General features: G+C 53.5%; 1 protein-coding gene across 5 annotated transcripts in view; it reads left to right on the top strand.

Annotated features, from left to right (window-relative positions):
• Window positions 1–11,367, top strand: part of SMARCA4 (SWI/SNF related BAF chromatin remodeling complex subunit ATPase 4) — a 90,489-nt gene extending 79,122 nt beyond the window's left edge. For 3 of the 5 annotated variants that reach the window (XM_080827064.1, XM_080827062.1, XM_080827065.1), the window contains 5 exons: window positions 7,201–7,309; window positions 7,750–7,851; window positions 9,001–9,133; window positions 9,272–9,414; window positions 10,871–11,367. In XM_080827064.1, coding sequence (XP_080683190.1) covers window positions 7,201–7,309; window positions 7,750–7,851; window positions 9,001–9,133; window positions 9,272–9,414; window positions 10,871–10,903 — 520 coding nt within the window. In that variant the 3' untranslated portion in view covers window positions 10,904–11,367. The remainder of the gene's footprint in view (window positions 1–7,200; window positions 7,310–7,749; window positions 7,852–9,000; window positions 9,134–9,271; window positions 9,415–10,870) is intronic. The other 2 variants (XM_080827066.1, XM_080827063.1) reach the window with 1 other exon arrangement.
• The last annotated feature ends 5,828 nt before the right edge of the window (window positions 11,368–17,195 follow it).

Genomic DNA, 17,195 nt, shown 5'->3' with positions numbered 1-17,195 from the left:
TCATTGTTGTTCATAGTACCTGCGCCACGAACTCTAACTCATTTCAGCCCAGATCACCCAGCCCCGCTGAAGTGGCCTTGCCCCCCAGGTCCCCTGCCACGCTCACGCGACCAGCTCCACGGGCCTCTGGCGGCAGCTCCCGAGAGAGCTGGGCTGGCTTTGCCTCTCGTCTTCCCCTTCTCTCTCGTCCTGAGACATGTTCTTTGCAGTGCCTCAAATAGGTCCTGGGCTTCTGCTCTTTGTCCTTGTCACCCACAGCAAATGTCTTTTGAGCTGCTGCCACCATAGAGTGTCGTGCGAGGCCAGCCCCTGCCCTGTGGCGTTCACGGCCTGCCTGGGGAAGCTGCCCGGGCTCGCAGGGTTTGTGCTGTCAGCTGGGAGCCTGGCTGGATTATGATCTGGCTTCTGCTTGCTGGGTAATCCCAGGCTCTGCATCTTTTTTCACACCTCAGGGTCTCGCCTCCAAATCCAAATGGATTTGACGAAAATGTTAAATCCAGGTGCTTCCCTAGCTCAGGTTACTTGTTTCTTTTCTTTCGTTTTCTTTTCTTTTTTTATTATTAATTAACAGAGAGTTTATCGGTTTCAGATGTAGAGTTCAGTTATCCCGAAGACGAGGAAAACAAAAGCAAAAATGAACTGTTGGCACTTCATCAAGATAAAAAGCTTTTGCACAACATCAGGGTTTCTTTAAAATGACGCTTGGATTGCGGTGTTCAACTGTATTAAGAAACACGTGCCCCCCAGATGTGTTCTTGGTTCATTTGAAACTGCGAGCTCATTAGACACTTAACCAGCGTCATAATCTACAGCTAGTCTTGGCCTTGGCACCCGTACCCTGAAATAAATCTTCCCCACCCTACCGGGAGAGCACAGGGCCAGCAGCCCGCAGACCATTATCCTCAGCGGGCTTGCTGGTGAACACCCTTTCCTCTCCCTCGTGCGGGAGTCAGAGTTGTTTCTGTACCTTGCAGCCCTAAGTCCATCTGAACTGGCCCTTTGAGCAGGTGGAGGCTCTTCATAAAAAGACTTTGTAACTAAGTGGATCAGATTTCTCTGTGTCTGATGCTCAAGCTATCCTTGATTTTGTAACACGTCAAAAAGCTAAACCTATGGGACGCCTGGGTGGCTCAGTTGGTTAAGCGGCTGCCTTCGGCTCGGGTCATGATCCCAGCATCCTGGGATCGAGTCCCACATCGGGCTCCTTGCTCAGCAGGGAGCCTGCTTCTCCCTCTGCCTCTGCCTGCCTCTCTGTCTGCCTGTGCTCACTCTCTCTGACAAATAAATAAATAAAATCTTTAAAAAAAAAAAAAAAAAAGCTGAACCTAGGGGCACCTGGGTGGCTCAGTGGGTTAAGCCTCTGCCTTCGACTCGGGTCATGATCCCGGGGTCCTGGGATCGAGCCCCGCATCGGGCTCTCTGCTCAGCAGGGAGCCTGCTTCCTCGCCCCCCTCTCTGCCTGCCTCTCTGCCTACTTGTGATCTGTCAAATGGATGGACAAAATCTTTAAAAAGAAAAAAAAAGCTGAACCTAGAAAGTAATTGTATACTAACGAAGTAAACAAATAGGTTTTGTTTTTTCACTTTCAGATTTTATTTCTGGAAAACCTTCTGAGATGCTAGTTCAGATGGTCTGGAGCTAAGTCAGTTTTGAAATTGCGAGCTTCTCTATCCGGGGCCTTGCAGGCTCAGTTTGCCCATCAGGGGTCAAAAGAGAACATGGCCCAGGGCTTGAAGGTGTCACTGAGCGATGTCATGGGAAGATGGACTGAACTGGACTCTAGGATGGAGAGCAGGGCTGAGGGACAGAGAGGGAGTCCTTCCTGGCAGTATGGGACTACCTCCGTACTTGGTTAGCAGGGTCTGTCTGGGGCACCATCCTCACTTGATTGCTCGTGCCTGCCTGAGGGCAAAGGGATAGTGCTCTGATCTACTTGCAATGTCTGCACTGGTCAGAGGATGAGACAGTGAGGACACCAGGCACTATGTTGCCATCCCTGATATGGACAGACATTCTCTCTGTTGTTTTTAGGATTCCCACCAGTGGCCAGCAAACCCACAAAAAAATAAATCTGCCCCACCAGCTGTATATGTATCACCTGTGAATTTAAAAATGGTTTTTTAGAGGATTTTCGAAAAGTGAAACGAACATTATATTCCAAGATATGAAATTATAGGAAATTCACATTTTGTTGTTCATAGAAGTTTTATGGGAACACAGCCAGAGCTCATTTTTCTGCATCTTGTCTGTGGCCACTTTTGTGCAACAGTGGCAGAGTTGAGTGGTCATGATAGAGATGGGATAGCCCACAAAGCCTGAGAGAGTTACACCAGTGGTTGACAGAAAAAGGTTACTGACCCTTGATTTAGAGCAGCATATGGGAATGGGTGGGAGAGGTCCTGACTTGGTCGTGGGGGGTGACCTGTGCAGAAGCCCTGCCTGCCACCAGCCCTCATTTCCTCTCTGGTTTCTCTCTATCTGTTGGAAATGCTTTTGGGGGGATGACCTCTTTGATGCAGAGAGTTTGTGGTTCGGGACTTTTGTTCTTCCTCCCCATGTTGTAGTTTTGCTTTACGGACACAGTGAAGGGACATTTGGACTTCTGGGCTCTGTGTGTCAGGAAGCTAGTTCTTTGACCTTTATGTCTAGGGACTCCTTTGGCTGGAAGGCTGTAGAGGAGTTAGCAAAGACCAGCTTTTGGGACCCAGAGCTGTCCACCACCTCTCCCCTTACTCCATACAGTGACCTGTGGCTGCCACAGCTCTGGGCTCCCTCTGTCCTGAAGGCTTCACATCCCAAGAGGAAAGCAACCTCTGCTTCCTCAACTCCGCAGGGTGGGCTCTGACTGGCCAGCTTGTGTCCCAGGCCTTTGCCTGGACCCATCACTGAGACTAGAAGGGTGAGGTACAGCACTTGGCCCAAGTCTTGGGCGAGAGGTTGGGACTCTGCTTTGGGCAGCGCCACCAGAACCCTGAGTTGGCATGGGGAGGGCCCACTTCCTTAGGGAGGCAGCCGCCATCTGGGCGGGTTGAGTAATAAAGGCCCTTATCAGGGCTCTTCAGGATCCAAGAAGGGATCTAGTGTACAACTAGACAGAGCCCTGCCCCAACAGAGAATTAGACTCGTTGCCAAACCTCATTCAGCGAGAAGCACCCACTGGCCTAGACAGGGGAGGAATTGGCGGCTTTGGGCAAGGGGCCCTGACTGCGTCCCATGTCCTGTTGTAATGGGGACAGGGCAGTGAAAGAGGGAGAAGGAAATCCCTGCTCTGGGAGCTGGCGTCAGGAGGCATGAGGGGAGCGCCCTCATAGTCCTCACGGCCACGGGCAGCAGTGACGATGGCTGCTGCTGCTGCTGTTGCCGAATGAGGTGAGCGCCCAGGTGGTGTCTGAGTGGAAGTCACAGGTCTGGTCCTCACAGCCTCAGGATTTTCCCAAGCTCCTTTACTCCCAGATTACTCTGCCTGCAGAAGCTTCTGGAGAGCAAGGCTCATAACCTAGGAGGCTAACGGGCACACAGCAGTGCCCTCTCAGGGCAGGGGGTGGTTTCTGGTAGTTGCTGCCAGTCCTTTCTGGAATAGGGTGGTGTATAGATGACCATGCGGTGTGGGGGGCGATGAGGCACCCTTGTTCAGAGATGACCTTTGTGACACCCAAGTTTGAACCTTGCTCCATGACCCCTGAGACTCTCTCCCTGAGCTGTTTCTTCAGCAAATGTTGGGCTTTGTTCTAAGTGACAGAAATAGAGCGGGAAGTAGAACTGGCAAGGCCTCTACCCTCATGGCTGCTGTCCTAGTCTAGCGAGGACACAGACACCCAGGATTTGGTTGGGAGAAATGACACTGATCCGGGTGACTGGCTTCATATCTAATAACATAAAGAGGTTGAATTGTCAACATTTCTAGAACGCAATGCAGTACCTCTGTGACAGGACAGTACTGGTAAATCGGAATTTAATTCAAACTAAGACCCGTTCATCAAAAGATATCATCAAAAAGTAAGCAGACATGACATAGGATGGAAAAGGGGTTTGCCCAGAGGACTCTCTGGAGGAGGGTAAAGACGTGAACAGATACTGGCCGGAAAGAGGTCATCAGGGGACCCTCCCACCTGTGAAGCGGAGCCCGGGTTCACTGCTCATCAAGGAATTGTGAATTAAAAGCACATGGAGGTAGCAGTTTGCACCCCGAGTGTTGAACAGCTGCACCGATCAGGAGTGACGGCGAGTTGAGCTGACCAGATGAGAGCCATCTGGCCCTGCTCTCAGGCACTTCACCACCACCTCCCCCCCACGCAGTGTGTCCCAGAAGCGCGGGCCGGCCACTCAGACACGAGTGTCCCCAGCCATGTACTTCCGGATGCCCGGAACCGGCAGAGCCCAGGTGCCCACCGTGGGCCATGAGGCAGCTCCTGAGACGTGGGAGCTGCTGCTGCGTGTGCCCGCAGAGACAGTTGTCACAGTGATGAGAGAGGTGGCCAGGCCTGGGAGCTGACCACACCAGACCCCATGTCATCAAGTTCAAGAAGAGGCCAAGCCCACCCAGGTCCCAGAGGTCAGGCGGGTTCTCGGGAGCCTGGTGCACCTCGGGGTGCTGAGCGCTGAAGATCTCACATCTCGGTGTTCTTTTTTCTTACTCTCTGTAAGAGGGGGTGAGGGGGCCACAGAACCTCGGGGGAGCGGGCGCTTGCTCTGAGGTGACGTGAAGGCCGCAGCTGGGCTTCCCGGGGAGCAGTGGCTTTGATGATCCTGAGGAGGGGGGTAGAGAGGGGTGCTGAGGTCAGAGCCCTGGAGGGCCAGGCCGCCACCACAAGGACTTTGGGCTTTGTGCCCAGTGAGGTCGACAGCTGTGACTTGTCCGCCGCTAACGCAGAGGGGAGGAGGGCTGGCGAGGGAGCCTAGAAGGCCCATTTACCAGGCTTTTGGCCCCAAGCCGGCCTCAGCAGTGCCTAATGGCGGGGTGGGGGTCTCCAGAGGACTTCCAAGGATTAGAAATGACATCTCAGCACTTTGGCAACTAAAATTTAATGGCAGTGATTTGCTGTCTGAGAGAGGATACCTTTTAAAGTCCCCCATCATCCTGGGGCCCTGTCCCTCCGTCACATGTGCCCAGTTCCGGGCCATCTGTACTCCGAGCTCACTGCACCAGGGAAGCATCAGGCTCGGGTGGCCACCTGGGCCTTCATTACTCAGTGACACCCTTATTCCAGAGGTTTGTAAGAGGAGCCCCATTGCTCCCCGTTCTTTCCTGTCTCCGCCAATTTCTTAGCCCAATGGAGGTGAGAGGGTTTAATTACAAAACTCTCCACTGTATCCCAGCACCAGAGTCTTACTTCATGAGCTCCCTCGAGGGCCACACACATCCCGAGGCCCAGCCACCTTCACAGATGCCACAGATGAGCGCGGGGGCGTGTAGCCTAGAGAGCCTGACCTTAGCGCCAGGCACAGCACACTCCACAGCCACCAGTGAGCAGCAGAATGAATGTAGCAGGTCACCTGGCATTTCTAAAATGTGAAATAGTGGAGGAAACATCAGAGTTCATCTCACTTGGCAAAGGCAACCCCGTACAGGGAAACCCCGGGTATTTTAGGGCTGCAGGTGCGTGCCCTGGATCAGAGTGAAAGCTGTGGCTCCCGCCGTGCGTCCTGGTCAAAATTGTGATGAGAATGCTGTCAGGGTGAGAAGGGGGAGCTCTCAGAAGGTCGGGGTGGGGGGACAGCAGGACGCGTGCAGGTGGGTGAGTGGTGGTTTGCAGCTCGGGTCTCCCTCTCCCCGGCCGAGTGCCCAGTGCCTTCTGATTCCAGTTCTCCTCTTCAGAGATATGCAAACAAGCCCCAGCTGTCTGTGGCTGAGCCACCCTCAGCCTGTTCCCGCAGAGAAGGGAAGCCTGCTACTCCGGGGGGCATTTCAGGGTTCCCCGGCCGGATCCCCCAGATGTCACAATTGCCTAAAGGAACAGCTTTGCCAGGACCGCGGGATCCCAGAAACTTTGCTCTTTCGGGGTTTCTGGCACATCACGGGGCCCCTGGTCCTCCTCCCACAGCTGGGGTCTCCTGAGCTGCAGGCCGCACATACAGGAGCTGGAATCTGGTCCCCGCACCTTGCTGGCTTTGGACAGCCATCAGCATTCAGTCCTTGCTCTGGGCTGGGCACTTGACACACATGTTCCCACCAAGCTGTGCCCAGACACAGCCTGCCTTGGGCTTCTGCCTTCCAATCTGTCATCCCAGTGTGAAGTGGGGTGCCCACGCTCAGCGAGGGCCAGCCTCCCCCTGCCTTCCAGGTTGCGTTTTCAGCCACATCCTGCCACGTTGGGTCCAGCTGGTCACAGATAAGGTTAGGGCAAGCCTTGGAACAGAGCCTCAACCAGGTCACCAGTCCCCCAGGGTGGGGTCCATGGCTCCAGGCTGATGGAACAGAGAGGGAGACAGAGCTCATAAGAGTTGTCAGCTCTCGTCCACCAGTCCTTAAAACGCCTGCTCCCTCCTTTCTCAGGTAGGCCCAGGAGTGATGTCCTCTCTGAGCTCCTGCCCCTGGACAGAGCCAGGTCTGGGTGTGGCACAGCCTGGCGCCCAAGTGCATGGCTTGTCCGAAAGTGAGGCCTGGGAGACAGCGCTTGACACCCTGCCATGTCTCAGGGCCACTCACAGACCACCTTTCCTCTGCTTCCTTGTGGAAAACCAGTGCTTTCCCAATGGCAAGGACTAGAAAACCGCTCGGGTCTTCCATTCGGGTCTCTCTAGGGAGCATCTCTCCACTGGTTTTAGCCAAATTCTTTGAAGTTCATGGCTCCTGAGTGCTACCTGCAAGAGACATGCATGCAGAAACTGGTCTCTCTCCGAGAACTCGCACTTACTGCTCCCGACATAAGCAAAGTGATGTTTGCATCGTACATAAATGCATTTGTGATTCTGCCTCTTTCAAGTGCTGAGGCTTTAGCTGCTCGGCATCTGGTGATACTCCCTCCAGGAGCTGGAGGGATTGGGTGAGGGCAGAGCCTGGATTCAGATGCATCCCCGGCCCCTCTGGGCTTTTTTCCCTCTCAAGAATGTTCCAGAACTCACAGGACAGTGCATGTACAGGAGATACCTCCTGAACGCTTCGAATTTCTCATTCCTCAAGCAGCGGGTGGTGGCCGGGGGCGGGGGGCTCCCCCAGCAAGCAGGACCTGTGAGTGACGCCCACTGTGTCCCGCCTTGCAGTAGTAGTGGACGTCAGCTCAGCGAGGTTTTCATCCAGCTGCCTTCCCGCAAGGAGCTGCCCGAGTATTATGAGCTCATTCGCAAGCCTGTGGACTTCAAGAAGATAAAGGTAAGCCTGGCATAGGGTGTGGGAAGTGTGCCCACATCGGTGTTCGGGGGATCTGACCCAGAATCTTCCGCGTCTGGGTGCTACTGGATTGTATGGGACAGATGACCCCAGAGCAGACTGGGCAGAGCCTGGGCTGTTGGACCCAGTCACAGGCTCTTGAGGTTCCTCGTGGCCTCAAGAGCCCCAGCAGCCCAGTTTGTGGGAGAGGGTCCTAAAGCTGTGTTGATGGGCAGCCAGCGTTTGAGGCTCCTTCAAGGTTACCCATGACCTAGGCTTCAGCCGTGCAGCTCTGTGTTCAGTGAGCCTGGGCTTCCAAGTCTGTACAGAGGTTCCCCAGAAGACAGGGCCATGACCTAGTTAGGCAGAGAGACTCCTGGCCCTGGGGTCCCCTGGCACAGGGCAAAGTCCCGAGGTAAGTCCACTTCTCTCTCTACCCACAGGAGCGCATCCGCAACCACAAGTACCGCAGCCTCAATGACCTGGAGAAGGACGTCATGCTGCTGTGCCAGAACGCTCAGACCTTCAACCTGGAGGGCTCCCTGGTGAGGAGGCCCAGGGGGCAGTCGTGGGCAGGGCACCCACTCCTGGCTTTTGCCACCTTTGCAGCTAGGCCCCAGTTCAGCAAGCTGCTTGCTCTGTCTTAAATTGACTGATTAAGGGGCACCCGGGTGGCTCAGTTGGTTGAGTGTCCCAACTCCTGATCTCAGCTCAGGTTTTTTAAAGATTTTATTTATTAATTTGAGAGCATAAGCAGGGGGAGAGAGAGAAACAGACTCCCCACTGAGCTGGGAGTCTGATGCAGGGCTTGATCGCAGGGTCATGAGTTCAAGCCCCGCTTTGGGCTTCACACTGGCATGGATCCTACTTTAAAAAACAAACAAAGGGACCCCTGGATGGCTCAGTCGGTTAAGCGCCTGCCTTTGGCTTGGGTCATGATCCCAGCGTCCTGGAATCGGGTCCCACTTGGGGCTCCCTGCGCAGCAAAGAGCCTGCTTTTCCTTCTGTCTGCCCCTTCCCCTGCTTCTGCATGCTCGCTTGTGCTGTTTCTCTCTCTGACAAATAAAACAAACCAAAAACAACAGGTTGGTAAAAGAATTCTCAGCCACTGGGAATATTTTGTCAATTGTGAAAGCAATGTATTCCTTACTAAAAGAAGCAGAAAGAACAACAAGCAGATTAGAGGAAATAAACTCAGTCTGATCCGTCCAGGATAACCCTGTGAGCAATCCAGTGTACATGCTGGAATTTTACTTTGAATTCACTAGTGACTCCTTGAATCGTGTGGATGTGTCCTTCCCTGCAGTGAAATTAACATACACAACCTCAACTCAGCAAACTTTTCCTAAGTGTGCTATGGATAGATGGTTCATTGGAAAAGAGATTTTACAGTCTTAAATTTGGGGGAAATGCTACTTTAAACAAGGGATATGTGTTTCCAGCATTGCTGCAGACCTTTTCAGAGCCTTTAAAAGCATATCTTCACTGGGATTCTTCAGAGGGAGGGAGGAACTTGTAGTTCTTCCTGAACTAACACATCCACACTTTTCTCCATGTCTCATGTTCTCTCAGGCCCTGATTGGGAAAGGGATACTGAGGGCTCTCTGCCCTGCACAGGCTGTCCTGACCAGAGGGCAGGGCCAGTGGCCCCCATCAGCCCCCAGCCCACTGAAACCCCACGTGTCTCTTTTTAGATCTATGAAGACTCCATCGTCCTGCAGTCGGTTTTCACCAGTGTGCGGCAGAAAATAGAGAAAGAAGATGACAGCGAGGGCGAGGAGAGTGAGGAAGAGGAGGAGGGCGAGGAAGAAGGCTCCGAGTCTGAGTGTGAGTCCCAGCGGTGGGTGGTTGTGCAGACCAGCATCACGGCCAGGCCGCTCCCTGCCACCCCTGACTCGGCTTGCCGTGCTCTCCCAAGCTCACGTCCTTTTTCCTTTTCCCCCCTCTTTCTGGTCCCTACCCTAGCCCGCTCCGTCAAAGTGAAGATAAAGCTGGGCCGGAAGGAGAAGGCGCAGGATCGGCTGAAGGGGGGCCGGCGGCGGCCGAGCCGAGGTTCGAGGGCCAAGCCGGTGGTGAGCGACGACGACAGCGAAGAGGAGCAGGAGGAGGTGAGTCCCCCGGCACTGGCAGCAGGAGCAGGTGGCCGGTGGCGGGCCAGTCTTTGGAGCTCTGTCCCCGTGCCAGGTCTTGGACCCTTCTGTCGCGGCCTTGGGAGGGTCAGTGCTCCAACACTCCACTCCACAGATAGGGAAACTGAGGCTCGGGGTTGGACACAGCACATAACTCCAGACCAGGTCCGTGTGACCCTGGTGAACCAGTGCTCTGAGGCCGGTGGGCGCAGTTGCCTCTCCCAGCACACTGGGTCTGCCACGCTGAGGCCAGTGGTGGGGCTGGGTCTCTATCGAGGGTGGGTCAGGAGACCCTGGGACGAAAGATGCCATCAGACAGGCCCCTGTCTGTCACCCCTGAGCAGACACAGTCCCCTCTGTAGCTGAGGCTTTCATGATGCCCTCGCCCTGGGTGACACACGTGCTTCGCCACTGGGTCTCTGCTCATGGCTCTGTTCTGGCCTCTGTAGGAGGATTTCCAATCGGTGGTGGATAAAAACAAAAACCAAAATCCCGCGATCTAAAATTACCAAAATGGTGTGGAACAGGCCCCTTGAATGGTGCCGTGAGTGGTGTCTGGGTGTCGCCTCTGCCCCGGAGCAGGCCGCATTCCTTACGCACCAGGGAGAAGCGGCAGGAGCATTGAGCCCACAGTGGCCCGCTTTGTGGGTATGGGGGCTGGTAGCAGACCCGTCTGAGCAGACTCTTGGTCCCCTGGCTGGGGCCTCAGTGCCCAGCCCTTCCCTGCTGTGGGAGACCAGCTGTTCACTTCACTTCAGAGCCTCAGTTTCCACTTCTAGAAAGCAGGGAGGCCACGTGGATTTCCTGGGGTCTGGCTCCCGGCAGAACTCGTTGAGTGCTGTCCCAGGGTTACTGTTTTTCTCATGCAGCCATTTGTAGTAATTGCAAAATCTGGTGGCTCGGAACAAACGTGACCATGTCATGATAACCTGGTGAGGACCTTACCGATGTCCTGGCCATGGAGCTCTGGCCTGTGTTTCTGGAGAGGAGAGTCTGGGCCGTGAAGCTCCCCAGCTGCCCAATCCTGATGCGGCAGAGCATTTTGTGGCCCTTGCCAAGCTTTTCGAAACGTTTGTGCGGAAGAACAAACATCCTACATAGAACTAACCACAGTGGTCTTGAAGCCGCAGGTCAGGAGCACAGGGACAGGCACACTGCGGTGGGAGGAAGAGAGGGCCCATCGAGTCTCCCAGATCCGAGGAGAGTCCGTGTAGGCACGGGGGCCAGTTCTCGGGAGATCAGCGACACCAGGATTTGGCCATGGTGCCAGGGGCAAAGCCAAGGGCTGCCACACCTTCGGCCTCATGGTGCCGCTCCCCCCCTGCCCCGCCCCCAGCGAAGGCAATCAATGAACGTACTTAGCGCCTGGGTAGGCCCCATGGGGGAGCCCTCAACGGTGGGGCTGACCATGCTCTCTCCTCCTGTCCCCCTCCAGGACCGCTCAGGAAGTGGCAGCGAGGAAGACTGAGTCCCAACATTCCAGAGTCTCGACCCCGGGCCCCTGGTTCCAGAGCCGAGGCGGCGTAGCCCTTAGCAGTAACGGGTAGCAGCAGATGTAGTTTCATACTGAGGGTAAACTGTATAAACGAAAATCTTCCATATTTATACGGCAGAGAAGATGTAGGACTGTTTGTGTCTGGCCCTGTCCTGGCATCAGTAGCGTTTGTAACAGCATTAACTGTTGAAGACGAGAATCATGACTCGGGGAACACGCGACACCCGCTCGTCTTTCCTCTCCCGGCAGTACTGTTGCGGCCGCAGTTGGGAGTCACTGTAGTTTCCGCCGTGGATGCACGTGTGTGGCCATCCACCCCTCGTACTGTATTCTATGGGACAGGTCAGACTCGCTGGGGCTGGGGGCCGCAGGCCCGGCGGGGTATGTCAGTGTCACTGGATGTCAAACAGTAATAAATTAAACAGACAAAACTCGTGGCCTTGCCTTCCGTGGTAGACTCATTCTAGGCTCCCTGCGGCGTCACCGATGCCTTGGGGGCCTCGTCCTCCTCCTGTCACTGCATCCCATGGGCGTTCGTTTCACAGGGGAGGACACTGAGGCCCAGGCAGAGGAAAAAACCTGCCCAGTCCTCACACCATCTGATCTCCAGCTCAGGCTCTTGGCCCTGCCGGTGCCACGGCCGTGTGGGGAGCAAGCAGCTCGGGCCCTTCCCTGCCTGCGCCTGATGGTGACAGCCACAGAGATGGGCAGGGGCCGCACAGGTCAGTGTCGTGGCCTGGGAAGCCCAGGGCACTGTGGAGTTCTATGTACTGACATAGAAGTCTCTAAGATATGTGTTTTTTTGTTTTTTGGGTTTTTTTTAAAGATTTTTATTTTTTATTTGTGAGAGAAAGAGCAACAGGTGGGGCATAGCAGCAGGCAGAGGGAGAAGGAGACACCCCACTGAGCAGGGAGCCCGATGCGGGACTCAATCCCAGGACCCCGGGATCACAACCTGAGCCGAAGACAAACACTTAACCAACTGAGCCACCCAGGCATCCCAAGATACGTGGATTTTTAAAATCTATATTATTAAAGTTGTATAAAGACGTGGGCCCCTGGGTGGCTCAGTCAGTTAAACATCTGCCTTTGGCTTGGGTCATGATCCCAGGGTCCTGGGATCGAGTCCCGCATCACTTGCTTCTACCTCTCCCACTCACCCTGCCTGTGCTCTCTCTTTCTCTCCATGTCAAATAAATAAAAAGTCTTTTAAAAGTGTATGAAGATGTGTTGATAACACATAACAAAGAGACTTTCTGATCCGGCTCTGTAGGCCCGCCTCCCCCACAGCCTATAGCTGCTGACGTTTCTGTTCGGACTTTGGGTTTTGTTTTTAGGCGTCTTCCTCGAGGAGTCACCCCTAGCCGGCCTGGCTTCCAGGTCAGCCAGTGACGGTTTGGCCTTTGTGCTCAGACACCTGATTCGCTGAGGCTCCGTGCCAGTGGCCCCGTGCTTAGGCAGCTTGCGAGTTGGCCCTGCCTCGGCTTCCCACCACCCTCTCTCACGTTTTAGCGCACGCACACGGCCTCCCCTTGGGCAGGCAGCGTGGAAGTGCGGGCGGACGGGCCTCTCCCCACCTCTCCCAAGCAGGCGCGTAGCCTTGCGGGTGCACCCAGCTTTCTGGCCCGTTGCTGATCGTGGGGCCAGCTGTGGTTCTGTTGTTCTCCGGGCCTTTCGACCACTGACTAGTTCACCAGTCTTTTGCAGCCAGGATCCCAACCTTGGCCTTCACCATTCATCCGACCCTGAGAATCCCTCCTGCTCCCACATGCTGCTGCTCTGTTCCAAAGAAAGTACACGCCCTTAGGCAGTGACTTTCAGATACTTCCCTGTCTGGGCGGCCTCAGGCATAAGACCCCACAGTCCCTCACGGCTCTTACCTACCATCCCGATTTTCCTATAAACACTTTTCAATTTGTTGACCTCCCTGGATCAGTCTCAAGGATCCTGAAATGGTTGTTTTTGAGAACTCCGTCTGGTTTATATCTTTGCTTTTAGGGAGTGCATTTGCCAAGATGCTCATTCCCATTAGTTTGGAAATTCACGTTTTTTTGTTTTAATGGCTTTGACTTTATTTTAATAGATAGGAATTTGTTTTAATGTTTGCAGAAGATCAGCTCACCGAACCTTTGATTTTGGGATATTCAGGATGAGGCCAGTTTAAAAACGAGTTCCTTGAGGGGAAAAAAATGTAACCCTGGAATTTGTGTATGACAGGATGTTATATGATACATGTATTTGTATGATCTAGTTCATTGACAAATGGCAGAAAGATACAAAATAATATTTAGTTATTGGACACGAGTTAATATATTTCACTCAGAATCTAGATTTGATGCCTCACAGTGTTGGAAAAGAGCTCCTTCTGTGTTGTTGCTTTGTATGTGCAATCCCTATGTCCAAGGTCACCTCATGGCCCAAGATGGCTGGGCTGTGCCATCTATCCATTCCACCTTCCAGCCATCAACAAGGAGGCAAGGGAGGAAGAGAGAGGCCCACACCACCCCTTAGAGACCCAGTCTGGAAACTGATACATCACTCTCTTGTACTTCTCGGCCACAACAGCGAAATGGCCACGCGTAGCTGCACTGTAAGCCCAAACGTGTAGCCTTGCTTCTGGTGCCTGTGTGCCCAGCTGAAGTTACAGCCAAACAACTCGCTCACTGCCTGCTTGATGGTGGTTATCCCCAGTTTGCAGATGAGAAAACCTGCACGGAGAAGGGAAGCATTTGCCCCAAGGCTGCACTGCCGGTCCCGGAGCCACTAGGAGCCACTATTTATTTGTAAAGCGTTGCTCACCTTCCTTCCAGGTCGGGTGGTTGTGGGTTCCTGTCCCGACCCAACCACTTCCAGGCTGTGTGACCTTGGGCTGCATTCTGCACCTCTCTGAGCCCACTGGGAGATGGGAAACCAAAAGATACTTGGGAGCGTTGTACTTCCTTCTTCAGGCGTTTCTGTATTTTCCATGGTAACAGTAAAAAGGAAGATAATTTCGGTGGCTTGGTTTGTTGAGTGGCAGGCTCTTGACCTTGGCTCGGGTCATGATTCTCAGGGTCGTGAGTTCAAGCCCTGGGTCGGGCTCCACACTGAGCACAGAGTCTGCTTGAGATTCTCATGCTCTTCCTCTGCCCCTCCCCCCCGTTCTCTCTTTCTCTCTCTCTTTCAAATAAATCTTCCCCAAAAAAGGGAAAATAATTTTTATTTTAATTTTGGGGGGTGGAATAATTTTTAAGCAAAAAAAAAAAAGTGAAGGTAATCAGTAGGAGCTGGTGTTTGGCAGAACATCCACACACGGGGACCTGGGGACACATTGACCGAGATGAGGGTGAGAGGTCAGGGCTGCAGGCCCCCTGGCCTGGCTCCCGCATTGACCTTGGCCTAAGGTCACATAGATCGAGAACCAGGCACCTCCACCAGCCTAAACTGCTGTTCTGGGTTACAGATCCTACCTGCTCCCGCCCCACACCCCAGCCGGCCTTCGCTCTGAGCACCCACCTATCTGGGTAGCGCTTTCCCCTCCAACTCTGCCCTCTGGCCAATGCCTTCTTCCCCCACTTCTCCCAGCATCCCGAGGGGGTGGGGGACTTCGTGCTTCATTCCCATTTCACAGATGACACAGGTGGGACTCAGAGAATTGAGGCACTTGCTCAACGCCACAAATCTGAGCCCAGTTTTGGGAAACACAAGAGTCCCCAGGGGCCAGAACCGGCCCTGGGTCTAGAGGAAAGGCACCGGATCTAGAAGGTGAACCAACCCATGGAAAAGGTGGGGAGTTGAGCAATGGGGGCAGACCTCTGCATCCCCAGGGAGACACAAGAGGCCTCAGGAAGACGTGGTAGAGCATGTGCATGAGATGGGGCTCATGGCTGCAATGTCACGTGGTCAGTGCGTGATGGGAAGCCACGAAATGGCCCCACACGCCTGGGACGGGGAGGGGGAGAGTCACGATGAGCATAGACCCAGGGCACCTGGCTCGCTCAGTGGGTGGAACATGTGGCTCTTGATCTACAGGTCGTGAGTCCAAGTCCAACATTGGGCATAGTTTACTTTTAAAAATAAATAAAATTTCATGAATAAAAAGATAATAGACCCTCCTATGTGACAGACGGCCACAATAATATCTCCCATCCCAAGGTTCACTTCTAGAACCTTGCAGCTCCCCCATTAGATTCCACTGGATTTGTTCAATACTCCTTCCCTGGAATTTGGCTTGGGACCTGCTGGTAACCTGTAGAATCCAGTGGAGGTGACACTGTGACTGCCCATGGTGGGTCATACAAGCCATCACAGCTCCTACCTTGCTCGCTGGAAGACTCACTCGAAGGCACCAGCTGCCAGGAGGCTGCCATGTCATGAGGAAGCCAACACAAGCCCGTGCTGAGAGACCACCAAGACCACATGAGAAGAAAGAACTGGCCGGCCAGCCCACACGCCCAGCTGCGCCCTTCCCGTACTCCTGGCACATTGAAACCACAAGAGGGAACAAAAACGAGTGTGTTTATTAAGCCCCGCAATGGTGGGGTGACTTCTTATGTACCAACAGATACTGGAACATCCTAAAACAATTTTTCAGATGACATGGGTATAATCGACACAGAAAGATCTTTAGAACGTTGTTAAGGAGAGAAGAGCCCACCACACAGTGAAGTATCCGGAGAGGTGCTGTTTTGGACACAACGTAGGATCCTAACTGTTGCCTCTGGACCATGTTGCTGCCGCATGGATGTTTAGAGAAAGGTCTCTCAGGATACGCTCAGAACATGCTGCGTCTCAAATGCCTGTCACCCCTGGGGGCAGGTGACAAGAGGATGGACTTGGGAGCTTCTCCAAGCTGGTGAGTTCCCAGACACCTGTCCATTGTAAGAACCATTTCTTTCTTTCTTTTTTTTTTTTTTTTTTAAAGATTTTATTTATTTATTTGACAGAAAGAGAGACCACAAGTAGGCAGAGAGGCAGGCAGACGGGGAGGGGGAAGCAGGCTCCTGGCTGAGCTGAGAGCCCGACATGGGGCTTGATCCCAGGACCCTGGGATCATGACCTGAGCCGAAGGCAGAGGCTTAACCCACTGAGCCACCCAGGTGCCCCAATTTAAGAACCATTTCTTAATGCCTCACCAATGTTCACTTCAACAGAAGGTTTTTAGTTCATGTCGTGATCTCAAAAGATTTCTACCACAATGAGGCCATTCATTTCGTCTGGTGCATTGATATTTACGAGGTGCCCAAGACCCAAATCTTCATGTTCCTGCCACCCGGGACTGCTCGTGTGGCCCCCTTCCCAGGTGACCCCAATGGCCCCCCAGTGGTCCAATTCAGCTGTCCTCGCTTTCCCTGAGGCTCCATTATCCTGTCCCAGCTTGTCCCATTCTCCCAAGTTAACTCTTCAGTCCATCCACCTCTCCGTCCGCCCGTGGCCCCCACCTCGTCCAGCCGCTACCACGGTCCCTGATGTGATCTACTCCTCGCTGATTCCGCGGCTCCCACCCATACTCCCTGCCAGGCTGTCCCTTCCACAGGGCCAGAGACTCGGAACTCTCAGCTCCTCGGTGCACATGCGGCTGGTGTTGCCAGCTCTCCAGCCGTGATCACTCTCAACCTGTGCCCCACTGAAACTTTCCAGCAAACACACTCATAGGCCTCCCTCCTCCTGGAATGGTTCAGTTGGCAAGTCTCCTTCCTCCGAGCCTCATTTCCAATGTCACTTTCCTGCCCCTTCTCGCCTTCGTTCACACTCGAGGGCCACAAGCAGGTAGGCCCTCCTTAAGAGAATCCTAAAAAAGGTTTCTTTCCAAAACGTGGTCCCATGACACCCATGAAGGCTTGATGATGAGCGACAAGCAGGAGAGGATGTGACAAAGATGAAGACAACAAACTGGAAAAGAAAGGCTGGCTTGTGGGGCACCTGGCTGGCTTAGTGGGTAGAGCATACGCCTCTCAGTCTCAGGGTCGTGAGTTCAAGCCCCACATGGGGCATGGAGCCTACTTAGGGGGGAAAAAAAAAGAAAGAAAGCCTAACTTGTTTGCTGAAAAACACTTCGAGAAACTAACAGAAGTTTTTGTTTCTTATTTATCTTTAGAAGCCTCACAGAGAAACCACAAATACATCTGCGTATGTGGAGATAAAGAATTTAATCCTATGAACCTCCACATAAATGCAAATTAAAACAGTGATGAAACACTTCATTATTTTTGTTTTATTCATTGGTTTAGCAAACTGGCAAAGTTGTGGTAAATGAGAACACACCATTGGGGAGACCCGCTGTCAT

This window comes from Martes martes, assembly GCF_963455335.1.
Source record: "Martes martes genome assembly, chromosome: 1".
NCBI lineage: Eukaryota > Metazoa > Chordata > Mammalia > Carnivora > Mustelidae > Martes > Martes martes.
Note: the sequence above shows the minus strand (reverse complement) of the source record. Positions and strands in the feature narration are given on the sequence as shown.